The sequence below is a fragment of the Seriola lalandi genome, unplaced genomic scaffold, assembly GCF_002814215.2.
Source record: "Seriola lalandi dorsalis isolate HSWRI2012SDOR001 ecotype SW California unplaced genomic scaffold, Sedor1 jcf7180002054554, whole genome shotgun sequence".
Classification (NCBI taxonomy): domain Eukaryota; kingdom Metazoa; phylum Chordata; class Actinopteri; order Carangiformes; family Carangidae; genus Seriola; species Seriola lalandi.
The window spans coordinates 466,660-482,611 of NW_019525107.1; the positions used below are offsets into that span (position 1 = coordinate 466,660).

The window sequence follows — 15,952 nt, forward strand, 5'->3', positions numbered from 1 at the left end:
GGTAAGCAACACATACTAACAATACGTACAAGAAACACGACATTAATGTCAGTCTATGCCTATTGTATCAGTACAAATGACTGTGGCATGAGAATATGCTTAATAGGCTAAGTGCAACTTGAAAAGAAAGTGGTTTTTAAGTTCCTCTCTCGATTTTCAGCATTGTACTAGGAAGATACTCCTAGTCCTCGAGAGCTACCTGTCAGCTGTGAATGATGTTGCTGAATTTAACAGCTGCTCAGTGTTTGCCAGCGAAGTGAAACCAGTGATGATGAAGCTGCAGAAAGACATGAGAAGATGTGTGGGGTCGAAGGGAGGGATGCATCACGAACAGGTAAGACCAGTTCTACTATAAGTCCAACAAGGATTTGGCAGAGACAGGTGTCATTTTCATGCTTTAGCCTCATATGACTTTGCATTAAAAGCTGTGTTTTATCATCAGACTTTTTTTGGCTCATGGCTCAGATATTCATGTTTAATGTTTTTTTTCTTCTCTCATTCTACTGAAGTCCCACAACAAAGAAAAGTCGTCTGAGTCCTCTGGATCCTCTGCTCGCTGGAAGGAGGCTCTGCTCTGCCAATACACCATGGACAGACTCTTCTCCTTCTCCATCCTCACCGCTCGTGTCTTTGCCGTCGGGGATCCGGCTCATCACGCGGAGGGCTCCGCTCAGATATGCAAGCAGAAGCATTAAATGTTTTCGTGTTCGCTGACATGCAGCTGTGAATTGTACAAGAATCCTGTATTTGATCACATTGATCAAAAGCATCTGGTACAGCACTCAGTGGCTGATCATGAAGCTAGAAGTGTTTCCACTCTGGTTTCTGCCATGTATTTCCAATGGAATTATGATTATTATTATTGATTATTATTAATTATTATAATGTATTTATTTAAACTATATTTATTGCATTTATTTATTGATATTTAATTAAATCAATTTATGCTTTTGTATTTATCTCTCATGTTTCATGCAGAAAATATACAATGCCCTTAATAAACAATCATCAAACATATCATTATTACGTGTTGTTTATAAATGAGCATTTAAATATATATATATTGATTGTTCCATCCACATAAAGCAGTCATGATAAATTATTCCACACTAAGGAAAGTTACAAAGGTACCTGCACTGACATACTCTTCTTTTGTTTCAATGAATTTCCAAAACAGCACCCAGACAAATGTGCTGAGATAAGGAGGAAGTTGTGCTTTCCTAAAATACTCCTGCTGCCCTGTGGAGATCCACAACTTCCGGCAAACTTCCTCCCTGTCAGTGTGTCTACTATCACAGATTTGTTCTCTTGAGCTTCTTCGCACTCTGATGATGCAACAATATAGTCTTAGTAATTACAAGGGGAAAAAAGGAAGGTGTCACGTTTAAAGGGGAAGAAGAAGTAGCATTGAGCTCAGTGTAAAGGCACTGGATTTTTCAACAAGGATGTTTGTTCTCAGAGTGACTTAATATCCAGAATGAATTCAACCTCTCATCATATTAAGCCCACATGAATCCTGTCTTTGTCCTGCTGCTGAAGTGTCAGAATATGTGTCATGACCATGACAGTAAAGGAGGAAATTATTTATTTGGCTCTTATCTAAAAACGGACTTTACAAAGTGCTTCCCAAGAAAGGTAAGAGGATAGTGATGTACGATCAAATAAAATGCACATACAAAAGGAAATAAATGCATACATAGTAGGAACAAGTCTGCAATGAAAGAACAAGAGCAGTATCAATGTAAGCATGTAACAAGACACACTAGCTGCTTTGTGAAGCTGAAATGCTGATTGAACAGAAAAAACTGTTAGAAGTGAAGTCTGAAACTTGCTTTTGATCTTTGAAGGTCACAGTGAAGTGAATGTAGTAATCATCCCAAGGGTAGAGAAGGGAAGGTCTTTCTCAATGAGAAAGGTTTATTATGTTATCAACACGAGAAGCAACGGGCCCATCAGTACTGCTCTACAGTTTGTGTGAGGATGATGTTACAGTAACTCACTTGTGAAATTTTATGATGTCCTTTCACGTCAGATTTTTATTCATCCTGCAATACAGTTAGGGAGGAGTCTGATCGGCGACCCCTTCAGAGCCCTGATCTCAACATTTGATTTTTGTCTTACTGCACTTTGTTTGAAGCACTGCATAAAACTGCATAAAACATTTCCACAGCTCTCTACATGTCAATATAAAATGTCAGTATAATATTGATGTTTCAAGAAATTACGAACTCAGCAAACCGAAGTTCCGCATGCTGCCCCACACATGTAATCCATGGGTCATTGCTAGTGTGAATTTGACATCACTTCCTCATTTAATTTATTTACACGCTGCTCTGCTACTGGGAAGCAAACATCCCGGCATGCCAGTAACAGTATGCATGTTTTTGTTTTCATTCCCCGTGTATTAGTCACTCACCCTGTCAGAACTCATGACTTGAATTTATTTCATGAATGAATTTCCACGCTTGAGTTTATTGCTTCATTAAACAGTTAGTGCTCTTCAGTAAGATTTGATCTTAGTTTAAACACAGTTCAGTGCTGCTACTTCAGGGCAGTCATCAAGTCTATAGATTTTCACTGTTTACTCTTTATTTCAGCTTCTACACCAGAAAAACCTGTTTAGTTAAACTTCAGGATGAGTTCGCTCAAAGGCTAAAAGAGCAACCAACATCATTTTGTCTGTGAGCTCCACAATAATGATCTGCACTGCAACAAATTGGCTTCATAATCTTTCTATATTGATTACGAACAGTGTTGTTCAAGTGTATATTGCTTTTGATTTGTGAATTTAAACCACTCAGGGTAAAAAGCTGGGGCCAGAGGTTTCCTGATGCACAAACATAACGTTCAGTCTGGGGGTCAGGTGTCAACAACCAAAGATTTCTTATGCACCACAATATAGAGTGAAAGCTACCCCTTTAATACCACTGTTTCTATTGGGGCATGGCATATTACAAAAATCAGTGAGCAGTTTTGCTTCATGGCAATACTTGAATAACAGGGTTGTTGCATCTATGTCATGAAAAATCTTTATCTGTCAGGTTTTTATTTCACTGGATAAATTCAAAAACAACAGACATTGCCATCTGGTTATTCTATCCACATGCAGTTTCTTTATTTAGCTTTGAGAAAATGTACATTTGATATACGTATATTGAAATAAAACTACATACATCCTGAGATGAATTATAGTGGAGTAGAGGCATGGCCAGTTTAACATTTAGCCGTGAGGCAAAAACATGCTCTTACTGACCCCTCACCTATTGCCCTCTGAGCAATGTGGTCTGTATACACCTTCACACCTTCAGTTTCCCATTCAACCAGTAGTCCCATGCCGGAAAGAGTCTTTATTCTCAACAACTTTATTTACACCGTAATTAATAAACCTCTTTAAACTAGACTTTGATCTACAAAATATGGTCACACAATTATCAAATAATGTAGGAGCTGTCTTAGTTGATATTGTATTTTCAAAGTACAAATTCCCTAAAACATTTGCAAATAATCAAATTATGAAAACCAGCAGACATTTAATTAACATGGGGCTTTAAGGCCCATGCAGAGTCTGGGGCCCATTTGCCTGGTAATAGAGCCTTGAGTAGCGGGATAAAGTAGCATAAAGTAAATACTGCATTTGTTCAGGGCTATTTTCAGGTATGGATTTGGTGCTTTGGTGACTATATACAGCAGCAAGACAGTATACATGGTATTAACTCAGAATAACCATGAAAGCCCACCTTTATTCTAATGAAGGAACTTGTCACCCAGTAAACTTTTTGGACAACAATGGAACTCAATGGCGCAGAGAAAAACATTGCATCAGGGTTTCGATGCACAGACAGAATATCATAAAAAAAAAAACCTTACCCTTTAAGTACTTTCCAACACTGGTTTCAAACCACTTTTGACCACTACTATATGCCATTCAGTTTGCTGACCTTTGGACTGTTTGCACAATAATAAAAAGTGTCAGATATGAACATTTAAAAGACCATTTCATCACATTTCTCAACAGTATTGGGAAAAGTACTTAGAGGTTTTCCATAAAGTTAGCAATGCAACAATGTAGAAATACTGTTACAAGTAAAACAAATTTACATCAAAATATGCTTTAAGTAGGTTACCAAAACTTAAAGTACTCATTATATTTCAGGATTATACTTGCTGATGCTGAGTAGAAATCAATAGTCTTGTCTTAACCTATAATATTACATAGTTGATTATATTTAGTATAACTGTAAAAATTGCAGTAGTACACTGTAAGAAATGCAACTTATAGGCCTATTCTTTGACATGAATTACAATTAGAGGTTGTTCAGCCTTACAAACTTCAACTATCAGCATTTAAAGTGAAATTGAAATTGTCAGATGGTCTTCTCTCTGGTCAAAACTCAAACAATATAAACCATGATGAGGAGAGGGGTGTCACTCAGACACTTCCTGCACCCTTCTTGTGTAAAGCACTTTGAGTGATATGGATGATATAGAAACACAAAGTACAGCAAAAGTTGTCATGAGGGATAAAGGTAAGACTTCACGCAATGAATACACAAAAGAAGAAAAATTCATGCTCATTTTGAATCAAGTGGGTTCAGCATAGAGACTGTCACAATCTAGTTTTAGGACCTTAATTGTTTTAGTTTGTATTGTGCCCTTCTGTTGTTAAGTTATGTTTTAAATAATTGCTTTCCTTTTTTTTCTATGTGTCAAGGAATTAACACATGATAAGGCAATATATCACAGAAGGCCGCAACCGATGGTTGTTTTCAATATCAATACATTTCACGATTATTTTCCTTAATAATGGATTGATTGTTTAGTCAGTAAAATGTCAGAGAACAGTGAAAATGCCCATCATTTTCCCTTGAAGCCCAAGCTGACGTATTCAAATCCCTTCCTTCCTTGTCTGATCAACAGTTAAAAACCCCAAAATATTGAGTTCATTACCATAGACACTGGATAACTAATAAATAAAACTAACTAATGTTCACATCTTAGAAGCCAGGCATTTTTGTTAATAAAAAATGAGTTAAACAATTAATTGTTAATCAAAAGGACTACAATGTAGTTTTCTAAAAGCTGATCTGAAAGATGGATAAAAGCTGTGAAAGCTTGGTAGCAAAGTCAAAGCATTTATCCGCATGCCTCCTGGTATTGTGCTGACACATGGTTGATAATAAAATATTGCTCACATCTACAGGGGCATCCTGAGAATTTCTTGGAAGACAAACTGTACTTTGCAAAAACTAGATGCAGTTTCCCCCGCTCACCTGTTTACCTGCTGTTGCTAGGGGCAGGAGGACACAGACAGTAGTTTTTTTTTTTCTGGCAGATGTCGGCCGCAGCAGAGGAACAAGCCCGAACCTAACGAAGGCGGGGTTAAAGAAAAAACAAGGAATTTCCTGGTGAGCTACGACAACGCTGGAAGGTACAGTTTGCTCCGTTGAAATGTTAAGTTTTAAACCTCGAAATGCCACAGGGGCCAGACAGGTTGCTCACAATTCGAAAGAAGGTTTTAACCCCGTCATTAATAACTTCTCATTGCAACCGCTACACCGTAGTTGATTTTGAAGTAACGTTAGCATATCAACCTGTGGATAGCAACTGTTAGCTAGCTGGCGAACGTTGTAATACCTAACGTCAACTGTTACTCTACGTTTAAAAAGGTGTGGGCGTTGTGTGAACATTTGCTGTCATGTCATAGAAGAATATATCAAAATTTAACTTTAATTCTACGTCTTGACTGTTTTGTTTGTTCGGACTAGTGCTTGAATGTTGCGGCTAGTTGTCGCTGAGTGATGTGAGAGGAAGCGCGTGTTGAATGACCCAGAACAGCTCAGACGGGCGGGGTCATTACCTCAGAGTTGTTTTAAAGATGCGATTTTTATTTTTTATTTTTTAAATCGTTAACAGCAGTGATGCTGGAATAGTCGCCCATGAGCCAAATCTGGCCCACCAACAAAACTATATGGGCCCCCAATTCAAAACATTTACATTTCATAGTGTACATCAAAACCCTTGCATATTTCTTTAACCAGTCATCACAGCTGTAGTTGATTTCAGCTCTTGTCGACACACAAATGTATGTTGAATGACCACAGAGAATTTCTTCTCAATTACCACTTACAAAGGACCAAAATATGATACAGAATTAAGTAAAATATAATAATAATATTGTAAAACTAACACATAACTATGTACATTTCTTAATTCATTCATTAATTACCAATAGACTACCGATAGAAAATAGCAGATTATTCATTCTATTAATCATTGCAGTTTTTTCAAGCTAAAATGCCAAACATTTTCTATTTCCAGTTCTTATCTGTGAGGATTTGCTGCTTTTTTTCCTCTAATGTGATAGTAAATTGAATGTGTGGGTTTTGGACTGTTGAACGGATAAGACAAGACACTGATGACATCATCATGGGCTTTGGGAAATTGTGATGGGCTTTTCTGATTAATTTCTGACATTTTAGAGACCAAATGATTAATCAAGCTAAGAAGTGACTGATTAACTGAAGACAATAATGGTCAGATGTGTGAATTGGTCCCCTTAAATTAACATGACAGTTTTCTTGTATATAAATGAATAAAATATCTGCTACAACAGACTTAGAAGGAAAAAATTTGATTTCCATGAGTACATTTTTATTGCCTCTCTGATGGTTATAGTCATTGTAAATGCTGCATTACCACTTCTGTAATGATTGGTAATGGCAGGACATTATGAAGCCTTTGTTTCATAAGCAGAGTTCTGCATTGTTGTTAACCCTACATCATGACACTAGGAAACTGTGTAGGATATGATGATTTTGACATAATTTTGGTGGATCAACATGACCATTGTAAGCAGTTTTATCATATGCCTTCGGTTCCCAAGTCACCAGGTTTTCTCTTCTCAAGTTTAAAATTTTGTCTGCTTGCTAGCTTGTTTTAGAAGCTGGATGTCGAGCGTCACAAGGGATTAAAAGGTCCGTGGGTACCTCTGCAGAAACTGCAGACCTTTGTTTTCAGCCTCCTGAACTCTTACATTGTGTGTCTCTCTGTATTCAAGATGAATGTGGGCGTAGCTCACAGCGAGGTGAACCCCAACACACGGGTGATGAACAGCAGAGGGATATGGCTCACCTACCTGCTCCTGACCGTTGTCTTGCATGTCGTCCTGCTCAGCATACCTTTCTTCACTGTGCCACTTGTCTGGACCCTTACCAATGTCATCCACAACCTGGTCAGTCAAAATTATGAAAAAATATGAGCAACTGCATTGAATTACAATTTCTTTGTTCCAGGTGGTGTAGAGCATTTTCCGAAGAAGAAATTCTCACAACCTGAGCAATTAGACAGTTGTCAAGTTGATGTGAAACTGAGTTCATCTTTCAAGAGCATTTTATGAATTGTTTCAAGACTATATAGGATTTATTACATATCTGAAACGCACATTTATTTTTAGGGTAGGACAATATATACCATTAAATTTGACTAAAATTTGACAAAGTTATCAATCCTCCGTAATACAGTCTTGGCCGATCGAAACTATATTTTTCTCTGGAAAGTAATGTAGAAAAAGTGGAGGTTGTCTCATATTCAAGGACTAGCCTTGAATTACATATTCACCAAAACAAATATTCTTCTTGAATGGAGAAAGTGTTTTAGAGTTAGTCAGCCCTAATGCTAAAGCTGGGCGGACTTCAGTGATGTAGACTCTCTTCTTCTTAGATTAATGTTATTTAAGGGAAAATTTCCTGATAGGACGAGTGTAAATGGATCTCCTGTGTGAAAGTATTTCCTGTCCTCAAAAAAGGGGGGGTTGTCCTATATTTAGGCTAATATGTTATCTCTTGGTGTATCAGACGTTGTGGACAATTAATGTCAATGAGCAGGACTGCTGTGTGTTAAAGGTAAAGTTGGACTTCATGGAAATGTGCTTATTGGCTTTTTTGCTGAGTAGATGGATACCACTCTTGTATCTGAACTACAACAATATGAAGGTACAGATTAAACTTAGCTTAGCATGAAGAGATTTTAAGATTCAGAGTTGCTGTTAGATGCTGGTTACATTTACTCATAGCCATGCTAAGCTAAGATAACCATCTCCTGATTCCAGCTTCATATGTAAGGGACAGATATGAGAATGGTATTGATCTTCTCAGCTATCAGCAAGAGAAAATAAGCAACACCCACATATATAGTCAAACTATTCCTTTTTATTTATTTATTTATTAGATTTTTATATGATCTTTGCATGTGTGATGATTAGACATTCCTAATTTTTTTTTTTATTCATCAGAAATTTTTAGATTTGACTCAATTCTTTCACATTACATTTTCCCACTTCACTATAAAAATGATCAGCTCTGTAGAGCAGCTTTCTTACTACCACTTTTGAAAACTTAAAAAGCCACAAAAAACTGAGGAAAACTATTTTTACATGTTATTATTGTTGTATGTTCTATTGTTGATGCAGTGAAATGATGTGAAATACTTTGTTCTTTGTTTTTATCATCAAAAATTATAAAAATATTCAAATTATTGATTTGCTGCAGCTACTTCTATAAATCATTATGTTGCAAACCAATATGTAAATGCAACATCTTTGTAGCTGTTGATCTAGAGAGTTTGCGTGTAAAGTCTCCATCCTGTTGGTTGGAGCGGGTCCCTGAGACAGATAATGATTCAGATGAGCTTCTGTGGAGGATTGGTTTTTGGAAAGTATAAACTGGGGGGAAACCTATTTGTCTTTGTGGCTAACAGTGTTTGTGCTTCTCTGCTGTGTGGTTTCTCCTCGTAAGGTGATGTACCTGTTTCTACACACAGTGAAGGGAACTCCCTTTGAGACACCAGACCAAGGGAAAGCTCGTCTTCTTACACACTGGGAACAGATGGACTACGGTGTCCAGTTCACATCTTCGCGCAAATTCCTCACCATCTCACCAATCGTTCTGTAAGTGTGTATGGTGTTTACATTTAAAGGTCGACTGCAGTGCTGGGAAGTTTGCAGGTTCTCTTTCATTAAGATGGTGAAATCAGCATGTAGTTAAATATGTGAACAGTTGGCTGGAATGGGTCTCGACTCAGTTTGGAACAATTTTAGGCTGACTGAAGTTTTTTGCTCTCACACAGCTCATATACAGTTTATTATGATGATGGTGGTGGATTGAACTCTCTTGCTCACTATTATTTGTTTTCAGCTGACTCGTTTTAAAATGCGAATCCTTTAAAGGGATCCAAAATATTAGCTTGATGGTTTCACACAGCACGATATTGTGCTAATGCTACGTGTCCAGGACAATGAATCTAAATGAGTTTTTGCTTTTTGTAGTAGTAGATTGTTGCAATACACTTGATTTTGTGTCACAGTGTTGAACTGCTGAGTGAAATAAATATGACAGTTGATTGCACAATGTTTTGCACAATCTTAAAATGTTAATTTCTGCCTTAATTCTTAAAGTTACCAGTAAATTCAGAGAGCTGTCACAGAAAGCGACACAGTGCTAAACATTTATCATGGTGACCAAAAGCACTGCAGAATAAAATCTCAACCTCTGATCTGGTTACTTCGATTGGTATTGGTTACTTGTGGACTGTATTTTCACTGTTGCCTACATACTTGATCCTCAGTGTTTGTCATGTATCCGTTTGGTGTGAAAGCCTCAGCATAAATGTTGATCCTGATGTATTGGTGCTACATTGACAATATTCTCCTCTCTCTCTAAAGGTATATTCTTGCCAGTTTCTACACAAAATATGATCCCACACATTTCCTGATCAACACAAGCTCCCTCCTTAGTGTCCTCCTCCCAAAGTTGCCTCAATTTCATGGAGTGCGGATATTTGGGATCAATAAATACTGAGAACTGACTGAACACTGGATTTTAAGGACCAACACTGGACTACTTTTTTTTTTTTTTGTTTCTGCTGAACTATTTTATGTTTAGAGTTTGAGGAGGAGAGATCCAGTTCAATTTGTCTTAACTGTACAGACTGTGTGGAGTAATATATTGAAGTTGCAGTTTTTGCTGCCTCTTGCAGCTTGAAAGAAAAGTAAATGCACCACTGCTGAAAGTAAATTTCTTCTTTACTGACATTTCTGATGTATGTTCGTGATGTATATTTGTTGCTCTGTCTCAGCTTTTCTGTTACAGTACAACTGTCAGTGTCTAGTTATCAGGTTCTTAATGATAGTTTCAAATTTCCTTTTTTTCATGCTTTTTTTTTTCTTGATTTACTATGAAGGAATTACATGCAGCATGCATATACTTGCCTACACTAAACCCTGCAGTCTTTGTTTTGCTATGATACACATGATTATATAATTTACTGTTTGATTTCAAATCTGGATGTCTTTTCCTGTTTATAAAATTAGCAGTGACAGCTACATGATGTGCACACATGGTTGTCTTATCTTTGTTTCACATGCCCGAGTAGGAAGACTGCCAAAATCCTTTTTCGTTGAGGTTTAAAGAATCAATTGATCAGTTGTGGGCTAGTTTGTAAGCAATGGGGAACTCCAGACACTTTACATGAAGCCACAATGTGTGTGTGGGGGTGTCACAGTGCAATATGTTCATATATCCAAGGGATTCCCCCCTTCCTCAAGCAATGTGGTCATGTTTGCATTGCAGTGAGGTTTCCATATTAGTGACGTGTGTTTTGGGAAAGAAGCACACAGGAAACGCAGCGGCATGTGAATGTGATTACACTGTTGTATATGCCTACCTGAGCCTGGGAAACGCATGCAAATAATGCTAGTTTAATCAGCTGTTTCAAACGTGTCGTGTATTCGAGTACAAAACCATTGCAACATTTAATGTTAAGAGGCCAGAGGTGGGACGCAGAGGCCGGTTGAGCTGGATGTCACAATGTTTTTTTTTTCTCCAACATATACTGAGAGCTGCCTGATTTAAGATAACGCTATCTCGCTTGAACAGCAAGTTAGGTCAACCACTGCAGTTTTCCCCAGTTCTACTTCCACTTTTAATTGAAATGAAGTCAGTGAAGCTTGATGAGAGGTATTAGATATAGGCAGTATATTTTAAACTGAGGGCATGCAGTGCACAGGACAAGGGACTCAGAGTATGACACATGCAATTCAAGTGTACGCTTATCATCACCTTGTTTGAGATTTTAACTTTTGAGACACAGATTTACAGATACCACAGGACATGTCAGAGGGAATGTGCAGATATGAGAAAGGTCAGAAATTTCTACATTAAAGTCACATTTAAACATGAGATTTAAGATGTAATAGAGGCCCAAAGGAAGAAAGCCGAGAAAAAAAAGTTTCAAAAAAAGAGTTTTCAAAGTAAAATGCCTTCTCACTTGGGAAAAACAAAAGACGTCATTCATAATGCTTACTTTGATTGATTCATGTTACAAACCTGAAGATTCAAACAATTTGCAGTGATAGTAATCAAACGCAACTTCTGGAATTGCTGTGCTTGATTCAATTCAGCCCTCTGCTGTTTGTAAAGTGGAAATTCCACCTCATGCTCATTGTCCTCCCCCTACTGGTTATGTATTTAATAACAATGTCTTTTATGTACTCCACCAATGAAACAATTAGGAAGTAATGAAGCCTAAATGCAAGAATTTGTTTCAAATATATGTTATTTACTCATAAGTCCATTGTCCAATTTTTTGGACAGTTTGGAAAAAGCAAATGATTTGAAGATGCCATCTCTGACTGTGGGCAACTCTTGTATTTCGTTTGGTTTTTTTTGCATCTTATAGAGTAAATGATTAATAGAAAATTTAAGTAATCATTTGTTGTTTGTCAGGTATTGAACATCTTACTGTGGAAGAAATATTCAATTTTTATGTAAGTAAAAGTACCAATTTCTCAAAATAAACTTTCTGAAACAAAAGAATAAATATTCATTAGGCAGCAAAATGGCCAATCAGAGTTACATTACTGGATTATCTGGGTGATGGAAAGTACTTTATAAACTGTTAAGTAGTTTATAACAATGCATTATATTTTACAGACTGACCAAACATTTTATACGTAAAACTTTGACCTACCTATAGCTGACAGATAAAACTGGTGAAGTCAAAATTGCATTATTTGCCTCTCAAATGTTTTGTAGTAAAATTTAACTTAAGAAATCCTATTTTAGTAAAGTGCATTATAAATGAACCTTTTAGTCCTAACAGTTTTATAAAATGATACCAATACATGCATATCAGAGCTCAAAATAATTTTTTTATTCAAAATACTGTGACACTCCACTGTTTTATGTCAATTAAAATGAATGGAAAAATGTGGAACACAAACAGGACCAAACGTTTTCTCCGCGAGCAGAAAGCTGGAATAATAACTACCACCATTATCGTGCTACTGTTCAGAGAGGTGCGACCTTATGACCGTGATGTACATACACGTCTGGACACTCATTGCAGTGAGCCAATTTAGAGCCTAATGGCTGTAAACACAATTGTTTTAAAAACGAAAACCTTTTTCTATCCAATGACTATAGACGACACAACTTCAAACTACCATTACCCAGGAAAAGTTGACCTGCTTTGACCTCTTACCGGGGTTTCAGTGTATTTGTAAGCTCAATTTTAACAAATGCCTTTGTTCCCTAAAAAGAAGAGATCTGGCTTTAGTGCACATTCTTTGAGACAACATTACATAGAGATTTTTATGTTGATAACAGATCTGACCTCAGTGTTCTGCCTGTGATTGTCAGTGACTTTTTGTTGAAAGCCAGATGATAAATAGAAAAATGGAAGTAATCACTTGTTGAAAGCCAGAACACCATGTGGCTCCTGTGACTGAGGTGACAACGCAGGCTTTTCTTAAACCATCCTCAACAGTACATTGCTCACAGTCAGTCTTGCACAGTAGCCATGGAGAGCTGTTCTCCAACCACCTTTCTGAAAGGCAATAATAAGAATTGTTCCTGTTTTTATGCATCTCCAACACTGTGCTCTCTCACTCCAGTTTCATCGTAGGCATCATGTCTTCTTCCTCGTCATCGGTGTCAAAAAATTCATCCTCAAAAAACGATCCCCCAAAGCCGTATTCCTGCGCGTGGACAGACACCTCGTTTTGCATTAAGTGAGGTGACCCTTCAATAAAATCAGCAAACCTGTGGAATATAGTAAGTATTGTGTATCAGCAACACAGTTTGTGTAACATGTTAAATACACTTGTGTTTACAACAGAACAAGGACATTTGACTACACTTCTGTGAAAGAATATGACCTTACTGTTTAAGCATGAATTGTTTTCACTTTAGGGAACTGACTTTTTCTCCAGCTCCACCTTGAAGTTGACATTTTTAGTTTCTGGCAAATTTTCTTAGCACAAGTTATGTTGTATTTTGGAAAAATCCATATCCATGTACCTCAACAAAAAAGTGAAATGAGACCTACAACCAATTACTGTAAAACATTTTTTTTTTTTTACATGTACTTCAAATTTGACACTACTAATGAGTAAAATTGTATCACTGTTTTAGTAAGGCTTGCACATGAGCCGATTGGTATATCTCATTGTCACTCACTATATCAATAACCCTCGTCCTTCTGAACAAAATGAACTATTGTTAATTTGTTCAAAAAGTACTCACCTTCTTTAGGACACACCTAAATTATCACAAGTGCAGACGAATAGTTTTATAAGTCATATAATTAGTAAAAGGGAGACCACCTGTCTGTAGTGATTGGGTTTTCAATTGATTCTAGTATTAAAACATTTGTACTGTACCTCGAAGGTCCTACTTTTGCTGAGTCAGTATTATGGTCTAGTCTCATTTTTACCTGTTGATTGGTGTCAAATAACCCAGATTAAATAAATTGAATGACAGTAATATTTTCTCTTCATGATAACAGTGTAGTCACGTATAAGCCAGCTCTCAATGTAAGCATACATGAACATCAGCAGTGTCTCTCTATTCCTGTTAAACCAAGACTGGAACTGAGCTTCAACCATGTGTTAAACACATCATGTGTCTTTAACACATTTGAAATTATATCCGTAGGAATAAAAAGAAAAAGAAAAAGAAAAAAAAAAAAATCACAATAGGCACCTTTTCGGGGACTGAAGCCTCGACACTGCCTTCCATGGGCTGAACTCGGGGCTGTTGCAGTACTTCCTCAGCTCTTCCAGTGCACGTCGAGTCTCTTCCTCCCCCTCTTTCTGATACTCCTCCTCAGTCAACAGGCGACGTGGCTCTGGCTTCCAGTGAACCCACTGTCTGATTTTCCTGCGCAACACAGCAAGTGTTCAAAAACATTCAAATCATGTGAACCGAATATGTCAACTGGGGAAATGCAATATAACACAGGCTGTTACTGTATACCACTGCTATGAGCTTCAGTAGTTCATTAATTTGTCAATGTGGACAAATCTAAGAGGCTGAAATAAGAAGGCATCATGTAAGACTTTTCAAAAACAAATGACTCCTAAAAAAAATAGCAAAAATTATCTAAAAATAAATTTAGTACATTATTAAAACATCTTCTGCATACAGTAACAGTCAGGAATGCCATACCAACTGAGTAGATTCTAATATAGTGCAGTGCTCTTACGCCACCTTCTGTCAGCTTTAAAACACCCACCTCCATGCAATGACTATCATAGAGACTGGGTACTCCAGATTTTTGGAAAACAAAGCTGCCACGATGATAGCGAATGCAACTTGCTGAATTTGAATTCCTAAGTAAATCAGGAGCAGGCCAAACAGCTGCAGCGTCCATGACAAGATGTTAATGTTCTTCTCATCCACCAGAGGACCGTAACGGTAACACACAGCAAAACTGATGAATCCCACTACGGCTACATAACCTGAAAAAAAGAAAAGAAAAACAGAAACATTGACTCACAGTGTTGAAAAACTAACATAGTGGAGAGCTTTGCAATTCAAAGCCTGCATGCTGAATTTGCACAGTTATTTACAGCATCTGTAAAAGTGACAATTTTCTGTCTGATATGTTTTACACGTTTTTCTGGCCTGCAACCAATTACATGTACTGTATGTCTTCTGGGGATACAAATTACCAGGCTCAAAGTGAGGGAGCACTGTGTGTAGATTTAAGCATGCATACTTGAGATTAATCAGTAATGAAAATAATTGTTAGTTGCAGACCTAAACTTAATATCTTTATGTTTGGACTGATGTTCGGAAAAGATAAGGAATTTTAAATTGTAATTGTAATAAGTATTTTTCATTATTTTCTAATATTTCATTGACAAAATAATTAATTGATGAATTGCGAAAATTACTGGCAGATTAATCAATAATGAAAATTATCATTAGTTACACCAGTATATTTAAACATAACACAGTTTATTTTTTAAGTCTCAAGGTGGGAAATATACAACACTAAGTTACATACTCAATGGTCTCAAAATAGCTTACTAATTTTTTTTATTTTTATATTAAGAGCCTTGCTTTGGTCTGATGTTTCCAACTCCACGAAGTCACTACCTATATAAAGTGTTTATATGAGTTGGTACCTAATGCCATGTGCCAGTGTTCTCGCAAAATAATGTTGAGGTTCCTGCAGACAAGCTGGATGGCGTACACAGAGAAGGACCAGCCGCCAACTATCAACAAATAGAAAGGGCTTTTCTGTGGAAGCAACAAACACAATGTAATTAAGATAATTAAGGGACCAAAGTGATTTAACCTATAAAGTCATAGATATTTGAGGAATATGAAGTACCTTACCTTTGGCAAAAAGCGTGCCAAAATGAAGAAGAGGATGATGAGAGAGGCGATCATGCCTGTGCTCATACCAGCAGAGTAGAAAAAAATTTGACTCCTTTGTGTAAGAGAGAAAACAATTGTTGATAACATGTAAGAATTATGAAAAACTCTAACAAGCAGACATTAAATAAAAATTACCTGCTGAGTGAGTCTGCAAAGACGAACAACAACGCCCCAGAGAGGAAAACCAAAAACAGATAAATATCAAACTCTGCAAGGAAAAAAAAAAA

General features: G+C 36.9%; 2 protein-coding genes across 2 annotated transcripts; one reads left to right on the plus strand and one right to left on the minus strand.

Moving 5' to 3' along the window:
- Nucleotides 1-5,347: 5,347 nt before the first annotated feature.
- ormdl2 (ORMDL sphingolipid biosynthesis regulator 2) lies at nt 5,348-10,391 on the plus strand. Its single transcript, XM_023415621.2, has 4 exons — nt 5,348-5,428; nt 7,058-7,231; nt 8,793-8,944; nt 9,719-10,391. The coding sequence occupies exons 2-4, from the start codon at nt 7,058-7,060 to the stop codon at nt 9,852-9,854; spliced, it is 462 nt and encodes a 153-aa protein (XP_023271389.1). The 5' UTR covers nt 5,348-5,428; the 3' UTR covers nt 9,855-10,391.
- A 1,794-nt stretch (nt 10,392-12,185) lies between these two features.
- nemp1 (nuclear envelope integral membrane protein 1) lies at nt 12,186-15,943 on the minus strand. The gene is made up of 6 exons (XM_023415619.2): nt 15,861-15,943; nt 15,684-15,777; nt 15,470-15,584; nt 14,572-14,797; nt 14,040-14,216; nt 12,186-13,097 (listed from the first exon to the last, which is right to left on the minus strand). Exons 2-6 carry the CDS (start codon nt 15,747-15,749, stop codon nt 12,941-12,943), a joined length of 741 nt encoding a protein of 246 aa, XP_023271387.1. The 5' UTR covers nt 15,750-15,777; nt 15,861-15,943; the 3' UTR covers nt 12,186-12,940.
- Nucleotides 15,944-15,952: the final 9 nt, after the last annotated feature.